The 10,058-nt window shown below is 41.4% G+C and overlaps 1 protein-coding gene across 1 annotated transcript in view; it reads right to left on the bottom strand.

The window, feature by feature from the left end:
- Positions 1–885: 885 nt before the first annotated feature.
- The window catches only part of tnfsf10l (TNF superfamily member 10, like), a 62,145-nt gene continuing 52,972 nt past the window's right edge, over positions 886–10,058 (bottom strand). The window contains exons 5-7 of the mRNA XM_023422688.2: positions 8,859–9,022; positions 8,387–8,497; positions 886–8,292 (exon numbers count right to left, since the gene is read on the bottom strand). Coding sequence (XP_023278456.1) covers positions 8,107–8,292; positions 8,387–8,497; positions 8,859–9,022 — 461 coding nt within the window. The 3' untranslated portion in view covers positions 886–8,106. The remainder of the gene's footprint in view (positions 8,293–8,386; positions 8,498–8,858; positions 9,023–10,058) is intronic.

Here is a 10,058-nt window from a genome sequence, read left to right as displayed (position 1 = left end):
GAGTAACTGTATGTCCCAAGATAATAAAATTCCTGCATGAATGTGGCGTAAAACGCAGAGCAAAGGTGAGACTCTGACCTTTTGACCAGGCAAATTGATTAAAAGCACCTTTGTTATTATAAAAGCTTGAGGGAGTAGTTGTAGGTGAAGTGAAAACCAAGTTGAGCCGGCGTCTGTGGTCGATCGCAGCTGCGCTCCCAAATGAGTAGATTAGATTTTTAAAGTTGTTTTAGAGCAACTATTAGTCAGTCGATTGTGATGATTTTATGGGGGGGGGCTAAAATTTCACTGGTTACGTGTCATTTACAAAAACACATCTCTCTTAAAGGTCCAATATTTTACACTTTTCTGTGTTTTATTTGAAGGTTTGAAGATATATTTGTGGTTTTATGAACCAAAAACCATCTCGGTGTAGTTTCACATCTCCTCTCTCAGGCTTCTCTCTGGAGCTACAGTTACAACGGGTCGGTGAGCCAATCAGAAGAGAGGAGGCTCTGAGCCTCTCCTCTCTAAAATGACCAATCCCTGGGAAGGATACTGGGGGCATAGCTGCGGGCAGTGACTGCTTTGTTGTGACATCACACAGTTACAGGAAGTCCTGACGGCTGGTTTTAAGGCTCAGTTTCTGAATACAGGCTGTGTGCATTTCTCTGTGGACTGAGGCTTTGATACTTTCACAGTATTAATATAGAAACTAGACCTGATCTATAATCAAACTACACATGCAAATCTCACTTTATACAATATGGGAGAAGTGTGAATCCTGGTGCATTAACCTCCTGTTTTTCTGCATTTGTTTATCAGAAACTATTGAAACCTCTAACCTCCTCTAACCCTGGTGATAAATCATACGTTGGATTTCAAATAAATGACTCGACACCGACATCCGTCTGACAACAGGCACTTTATTTGAGCACAAAATAAAACAAAAGGAGCATCATCTTTAAAAAGGCACTAGGCAATCAACAAGAGAAAAGATATGTATTGAACAATATCTACATTCATAGACAGTGTTTTAAAGGAGTGGTGCATGTTTGAGACAAAAAACAAAATGAAGTAAAAAAAAAAAGTAGAAAGATCTGGAAAAATGTAATGCAGGAAACACTATAAAGGCTGTGCTGCAAGTTTAGTGACGAGAAAATAAATTAAGTGTAAATTTAGTGGTAGAAAGTTGAGACAGTTGCTCTTTCAAAATCCCTGGAACAGATGGGAAAGTGTGGAGCTGCTCAGTCTCCAATGATGATCAACTGTTGCTCGGAGGCGTCGGTGTAAAAGGAAAAATCAGCAGCTCGTCTGTGCGTCGTAGTCACTGTGTACTGTACATGAGCTATTTTATTTCTATGGTTTTAGCAGTTACAGTCCCCTAAAGTGTGGACAATTTGCCTGTCCTCACCTTTTTTCAATGGTTATATTTATTCATGCTTGTGACTTTGATTTAAGGTTAAAGTTCAAGTCTTCAAAAGTGGAGCAGTACAATCGTAATTATGTTTTTCTCAAGCCCATTCTGCACTAGAAAGTTCTGGAGGCCGGAAGGTCTGGATTTCATTTACCCTCTTTCAGCTGCTGCATTTGAAAAGTTTACCAAATGCGATTATCCCGCTACAAACATTGTTTTTCATTGTGTCTTGCTCAGATAAAAAAAATTAGAAACAGGAACCCATTATAGTCAATGGAACAATGTCAGTAATCTGGTCCCGATGAGTCGCTATGTTTTTCAATCTCAACGCCAGCAACATGATGTCACAGGGGACGATTTCAAAACAACCATAAATTTCATTTAACAACCATGAATTGTAGATTTTTAAGGCAATTATTTTATAAACCACAGATGTTTCTTGGAGCTGGTGTGGAAGCAGAAGTAGCCTCATTGTTTCAGTCGCACCTCGAAGAGCCACTGAACCATGACGAAAATCAGCTAATGGGCAACAACCAAGCAGGAAGTGTGAATAAATGAGTGAATTTAACTCAGAAAAGGAGAATATTTCTGCCTTTGACTCCTGAGTCTTGAAAAGAACATCCTGCACACTGCTCTGGCTTGGCATCGCAGTTTATTGATCATCCGAACGTTTTGGTCTCTCTCTACGAAGGTCTGGAGAGACTGAAATGTTGGGATGAATGTTGGATATTCTTCTTTTCAAGAACGATATTGACACTTTCCAACGCACCCGCACCGCAGACATCTCAGCTGTGCGAATATCTTAATCGAGAAAATTTGCCTTTGACCCCTTTAAATATGTGTAGCACATGCTGCATAGCTAAAACCACAATCTGCAACCACACCAGTGTTATTAAATTAAAGGTACCATGTGGAGCTGTGATGATGCTTTTTAAGAGTCGATTCCTCTTTTGTTAGTATATTGTTTATGTGCTTTTTCGAGAAGGTTGCGTTCAAGATGTTTTCTTATGGCTCAAGAATCCACAGTGCGGTTTGTCCAAGGACTCCATAGAGTCCTTGGATAAAGTATGGCGGACAGACCATCGTAGACAAATCTTGTGGTTCCAGCTACATTTATTTTACCGGCATCTTCACAGCGGATGGTTGGTGGTGTTTCTCCACCAGCGGGGGGTTTCTACCACATTTAAAGCCTCGGAAACTGTTGCTTTTGGACAACCGGTCTGACAAACCGAAACAAGGCTTGTAATGAAATCTATAATTATGTCCAGCAAGCCGCATTATTTTTCAAAAACATGGCATGGAAACTGGATGGGAGCTGGAAACAGAACCCAGCTGGAGACCGGTCTCGGTGCTGATTTATATGAGGTCTATATCTGGGAGTCCTTCACAGCGGACTGCTCAGTATCTCTCTCCAGGTCTAAAGGAGAACAAATAATGGATGCGGTGTGTCCGACTTGTGGTCTGGCAGTTTCCAATACGACCCCTACAAACTGTAGAAACTGATCTGCAGTTCAAAAGGCACTTTGGGCCAAAACTGCTTTTGGGGTTTCTTTTTTTTTTTTTTTGTGTGTGTGTGTGCAAAACTAAATGCAACAAAAACACACAAGATATAATTACAGAGCGAACAGAATATTCTACACACACATGAAACATGGGCTTCATTCAATGATGCAAACTGAACTGCCAAGTTCAACAGCGCTGGGCTGTGCTGTGGTGTTTTCTTGTTTGGGAATGTAATTGATTAAACTGACCTCGTGTTGGTTTCAGAGCCGAGAGCTAACAACGTGTCAGTTTCAAATGTCAGCGCACACACATAACTCCTTCTAACTGACGTGTGTAAAACTACAGACCTATATGCTGTTTGTCCAGTCGGCTGATCTGGTTTTAATTGCCCAATAAGTCGTTTTCCTTCGAGACGGACGCTTCAGAGCAGATCTTACATCAATGAACATTTTTTCCTTTGGGGCCATTTTCTTTGAGTTCAGTGGTTAGCAAGAAAAAACACTCCTCGGTTTGGACCCGACTCAAATGGTTGGGAAATTTTAGTGAGATGTTTGAATTTAATTTAATTTTCTGTTTTTCGCATTGGTTTTCATGTGGATTTGAGACAAAACAGAAACTTCTGTTGTAATATTTCTGCACTTCAGCTCTTTGTATTTGAACTAAAACTGAGTCTCAGCTTTAATTTGAGGGAGTTTACGTCCAAATCATTGAATACACTTGTTTTCGGGGGCTTTTTTGCCTTCAGTCTGTTCACACATTATCATCCTTAAATCTGAAAGTCAGAACTTAAACCTACTGGTGACTGGTGTGAAAGCATTTGGCAATTAGAGCAATATTTTCTTTATAGTAGTGGGAATAGTTTTGTCTGTGTTTTTGTCTTGGACCTGAACTGGTTGAGCTCGGATCAACTCCTTTTGATTTTAAATGGAGCTTAAAAAGTGTTCCTAGAACTGGAATATACACTGTTTGCAATCCGATGGTAAAGTTTGGTGTTTGTATCTCAAAACGCACCATTTGATTTAGCCGTCATCAGTAGTGGAGTTGATTTGGGATGACAGGGCCCCACACTGTGCAGGCAGGCTTATGGTTTTCATGCTTTTTAAGCATAAACAGAGGCATCTAAAGCAGCATGCGCACACATGGCTTATTTATTACCTAACTGAAAAATAAGGGTTGTGAAAGTGCTGAGAGATGAGCACGCTCTCTCTGCATGGTGCCGCAAATGAAAACCATTGAAACTCAGAAAACATTTAATTAACCAACCAGCGGGAGTCTTGCGTTTTTGCTTCCTGCAAAGAAACTTAACAAAATTATGTTTGGACTGGATCTCAGCAGAACGACTGCCAATGATTTAGCAATGACAGTGGGGTAAATAGATCCCAGGAGGTGTTTCTCTACTCTGCGGTGCCCGATTTCTTCAGAGGGAGGTCAAAGGTCAGGGATCAGCCACAGAACAGAAACTGTGGATCGCTTTTTCTGCCTTTCACACAGTGAGTGCATCCCAGTGAGCGCTGACTCTGGGATATGGAAGTTAAATGATGTCTAGAAGTAATTTAATTGTAATGAGGCTAAATTTGGTTTGAAAATTTAAGCTTTTAGAAACATTTTTACCAGTAGCTCGCAACCTTTTCGTCTACTTGCAGCCCTTCATCACAGGTTTCAGATGTCTATGAGATGTGTTATACCTATAAATAAAAAAACAACATAAAACTATCTAAAAAAGAGGCTATTTCCTTCTCACCTTTCCCATTTATCATATTTTAACCCACATCATCAGTATTTAAATGACTCTTCACCACATCTTGAAATCTAGTCATTGAAATGCTGTTGAAACAATGCTAATACACAATTAAGGATGTGCAAAAAACTAAAATTTTTCAACCAATTTTAGCACATTTTTATGTCTGTATACTGTAGAAGTATTTTGACCTTTTTGAATTATCAAGGCCATGTTAACTGGGTTGGCTGCACTGGGGTCAGTAGCTGACTTGATGTTCTCGTCACCATTTCTCCACATTCAGAGGAAAAAGTTCAGATATTTGTTTATTTCCTTCGCAACAATGTGCTACACATGTTCACAGCTACAAAACTGTCCAGTACAAACACTGCTCATACACATTCAACGCAAGAGTTTTCCCAGCTGCTCCAGGGGTTTATATGCTGCTATAACGTGGGTGTGTACGTTACATTATCACCATCGCTGGACCTGGTTCAACAAACTATTTGTTGTGGTTGGAGTGCAAGAAAGAAAGAAAGAAAGAAAGAAAGCAAGAAAAAAAGCTGTGTGATAGTGGAAGTTAACCCTGGATAATAAACAGGTTTAGGCTCGAGTTCACAGAGAGCTTGTGAGAGTATGTGTGATGCGACGTAGCGCCCAACAGAAACGTGACCAGGTGCACGCCACCCGGCAAAAAAAAAAAAAAAAAAAGCAGCTAAAACAGCAATCAAATACAAAATGAAATTTGCCTTCAATTTTGTTCTTTGTGCAGAAGAATAAACTGCATGTGTTATTGTGTTTTCATAACTTCCCTAACAAACCTATAGTATAACGTAACCTTGCGCAGAGTATATACACAGGTATATGTGAACCACAGTGCCAGATTGAGAGACTTATCCGGGATATCACCTTATTAAAAGTGTCTGTGTTTAAGTGTATGAATCCCGTTCTCGTGTCGGTTAGTTCGACCTCGTTTTCTGAATTGTCCATGTGAGCCGAGCCCATTTTGAACACACATGTACTACAAGTGCACATACACACTCTGTCACACAAACACACTCCCTGCAAGCCTCCAGCTGATCACTGACAACTACCAGATGGCAAAGGGAGGCTAGACAGTGCCGATAAATGAGTACACTGGCTGTGACACTGGGTGATGTATGTGTCTGTGGATCGCAGGCCAGCCTGGACTTAGTATGATGTGATATGTATGGCTGCTTTATGTGCATATACATGTGTGCGTGCCAGATAGAAACGGTGTGTAGGGGTTGAGTCTCTACTAGTTGGTGCATGGTTTATATCTGCAAACATCCTCTGCTTTCAAATCTTTCTTCATTTGCGTGTTATTACTAAATCTGGTCTGTGTTTTCCTAGAATAAATTCACCTTTTCTGTGTTCGCTTGACAAACTGTTTTACTGAGGGACGATGTTCCAGATTCACAACATATGGGTGTGCTTGGCACATAGCTATATTATGCATGTGTTTTTGTCTATGTTATCAGTGTTTCCAGGTGACTGGCAGCCATATTGGATGCACTTAGCTCTTGGTTTGGGCTTGTAAAGGTGCAACCCCACTATGACTTTAACAACAGCTTTAGCATTGATATAGCCCTACAATCAATTTTTGTTTTCTTTAATCTTAATCTATAATGTTAAAACACATCTGATTGGCACTTAAGAAGTAGCTGGTAGTTGTACATTAAAGGAATATTTCGCCATTTTGTGAAATATGCTTGATACCACCTTCATAAGTGTCTTTTAAATATGAAGCTAAGACCAGGAGACGGTTAGCTTAACTCTGCGCGCCTTACTGTGTCCAAACATAACAAAACTCTTTTTCAAGCTAGCTGTTTCCAATGGTTTTTAGCCTTAGCTAGCTAAGCTAACTGTCTTTAGCGCAATATATCCATGGCTAGATTTGAAGGTGGTATCAAACTTCTCTTTGATGTTAGTTTAAGTTTTTGTGCTAAATCCATGTCTTAGTGAAATAAGCTAACCTGGGTTAAATTTGGCTAGGTGTTTCAATAAAGTTTCAATGACTATATTTCAATGTGAAACACGTCCTACCTACAAGCTAACGTTCACTTTTCCACCACGCTCTGTGAGACTAGCCTGTTTTCCCATGTATCTGCTTGTTCACATAAGTCTGTTGTTTTCTGGTTTGTTGCTGAACTGATCCGTAAAATAAAACTGAATGCAGCTTCACAGGTTAGACGAGAAAGACGAGATGGATAAAATTCTTTGCATGAAAAAAAAAAAAAAAGGGGGAAAGTGAAAGAGAGAGAGAGAGAAGAAGAGCATAACAATACAGACTGGTCAAGCTGCATACCACCCTCAGCTTCTTTCACTCTCTCTTTGCTTTTTATCTTCCACCGCTGGGTTCACTCTTGTAGGAATCTACAAGAGTGATCTCCCTCTTCCTCCCCCTCCTTGTTTTCATTTCTCCTTTTTCCTCGCAGACTCCGTTGTTCAAAAGGCACTTTGTGTCTCCTCTCACAGTCTTATTACTGTACAGTATCCAGTACAAAGAGGCTGCCGTTATCCTCCTATCCTTGGCATAAAAAATAAAAAATAAAATAAAAAGATCCACAGTTGTAGGGGTTGCATGTAGAAAATCCTCAGCAATCTCCAAGTGGTTTAAAGTCCAGTCATGGTACATATGAATTACTTTTAATTACTTTAATCACCACAGTTCATTGTCTAAATCTCATTCTCAGTCATACATATGTACAGTACTCTCATGGCACGTGTAAGAAAAAAAAAAAAAAGAAGTTATATTCCACAATTTTTTTTGCTTTGGTTTGATCATTTGATTTTTCTTCTGCTACGGTTCCACAGTCCCTTCCTCACATCTTCGATGCGGAGGATTTGAGTGTTTATTGTGTGTACATTCTCTGGTCTGCAATCCAAATATGAGGGTCCGATTGCTTCCCACAAAAAGGTCGTTGAATGCGAGATACGTTGGGATTTATGTGGCCTAATTTCTTTCTTTCTTTTTTGTTTTGGGAGGGGGGGGGGCACTTCTGATCGAACAGGAAGATCTTAAATGTTTTTCCGTGGCTTTACTTCTCTTTTTGACATCCAAAAGGTAATTTCCCTCCTCAAAAATCAACAGTAAATCAATATCCTCACATTTATTTTCGCGTGATTGCACATGTATCTCTGAATATCTTGCTCTCAGCGGTAAGGTTTCTCTTAATGGAGAGCAAGCAAGACAAATCCACTCTTTCTTTTCCCCGTCACCCCCGTCCTTTTTATAGCGTTCGTCACTCAAGCGAGGCCTTCAAACCCCAATCCTTCCGTCCTTCAACGTATCCGTCCAAGCAAACACTGTGGATCCGAGATCCAGCCCAACATCGCACACTTCTTGTCTTTTTTATTTTTCTTCCCCCCAATCAACGGATATTCAAAAAGACCCTCGCTCATTGTCTCAAGCCCATCCATCGTCCCATCTTGTTTTTCTGTTTTTTTTTCCTCCTGTCCCTTCCTCTCAGAGGTCCAGGCGGAAGGCACCAAAGTAGCTGGAGGAATCGTCGGCGTTGACCATGGTTGGGGAAGAGACGGAGACGAAGAGCTCGTCGCCGGCCCTCAGCTCGAAGAGTCCTCCCTGGTAGACGGAGTGCAGGGCGTACTCGGCGTCTGGAGCCCAGCACTTAGTTCCCACCCCCTTCAGGAGCTGGAGAACAAGACGGAGGGAGAAGATGAAGGTAAGGAAGAAACTTGATGGTTTGATGATCGTATTGTTTGAGGTTAAAAATGCGATGCTGTACCTGTATGGGGCTTGGGTAGGAGGTTTTCTTGTAGACGCACTGCACCAGCTGGTGGCTGACGCTGCGCTGGTCTCCATCACTGGCCGCTGGGGACGGATAACGAAAATACACCTGGAAGAAGGGGAGGGAGCAAGGGAGGGATGAATTATTTCATATTTACAGAAGCTGCGTGTCGCTATTGTTAAATATTTCTGTTGTTTTGAAGTCGCTTCCGTGTTTCTAAAGTCTAGATCAGTAGCTATTAACCTCGCTGTCAGGACCCCTCGCATGGGACATAGGCCAGGGATGAACCTATTCAATTCTGAGGCAGATCTGGATCATCTATTATGAATCAGAATTTTTGGTGTAGTCTGGTGTATGTTGTTTGTTTGTAGGCCTCACCAGTGTGGTTGGACTAAAAGAGAACAAACCAAAACAAACAAACATTTCACTGTGTGGATTTCTGGGAAATTATAAGGGAGAGTATGATCACCTGTGAGTACAGGTAGTAACGCCCATCCTGAGGCACTCGCAGCTTCCCATTGGTAAGGGTCATGTTGTGCAGGTGAGCTCCAAAGCTTTGATTGGCCCATGAGCGGACCACGTGGCGACAGGACTGGTGGAGACCCGGTGTGGGGATCGGGTAGGGAGCGAACCCTGTTGGCGAGAGAAAATAGTGGAAATAGCGGGAGGGGGGTGAAAATAAGATCTCACTGCTGGGTTTACAAAGAGTTGACAGGCAAAGAAATATCATCTTGGCTCATCGTGTGATTCCTATAAAAAGGAAACTCAAGCCAAGGCTGTAAAGGTGCAAAGCATCAACGAGCCAAAAGCTCAACAGCAGCAGCAACTGACACAGTAAACACATGAAGAATAAGATGCATCATTCCCTAAAGCTTCGAGAACAGCTGAAACACTGAGCGACTTGTCTAAAACCGTGCGAAGTGAGGGGAAAAAAATGCGGCGGTCAAAACCTTGGAAACCACCTACCATGCGGCGTTAGAAAAACATGTATGTGTGGAATGGATGCGCTGTGTATTTTCTGCTCAGGGATCAGAGGGAATGTAGAGATAAAGGATAGATCGACGTGCAAATCTTGATTTATCTAAGATGTCGAATCTGTCCACCACATGCCTGAGATAAGCACCGTGAACGTACTGGTGCTGCAGCGTTGCAGGGTTTACATGGAGAGTCCTGTACAAGCTGCGCAGGTAATGCTTTTAACTTTTAAAAATCACAGCTGGCCATTGAACAACGAGTCCCGGCCGGGTTCATCACTTTTTTTTTTTAGTGTCCCCTGGAAACACTTCCTGTCGTTGTTTGTTTATTTGCATTATGTTTTCTGCAGTTTCGCCGTTCACGGTTTCACCGGTGGCCTGTTGCTATGGTTACCAGTGGTTTAACATAACTCGTGCATTGAGTTACAGCAGTTAAAAGGTTTTGTCTTTGGCTCTGTCCCTCAATATTCAACGCACATCTTTTCCTGTGCGTGCATCATTTCCTGTCTCCCATCGTTCTCGTGCATGTTTGCATATTTTTTGCACATGAAATGTCGGAACAACTACAGAAGGGAAATGTTGCACAATAATAAGTTTCCATTGCGGTAACTTTTCAAAAGCTGTAGTACAATAATTGCTTTAATTATAGCTATTGTAGCTCTGTCATATGAGGAATTTGATGATTTCAGTGTGTG

The sequence above is a fragment of the Seriola lalandi genome, unplaced genomic scaffold (assembly GCF_002814215.2).
Source record: "Seriola lalandi dorsalis isolate HSWRI2012SDOR001 ecotype SW California unplaced genomic scaffold, Sedor1 jcf7180002054684, whole genome shotgun sequence".
Classification (NCBI taxonomy): domain Eukaryota; kingdom Metazoa; phylum Chordata; class Actinopteri; order Carangiformes; family Carangidae; genus Seriola; species Seriola lalandi.
This window is presented reverse-complemented; position numbering and strand designations above follow the sequence as displayed.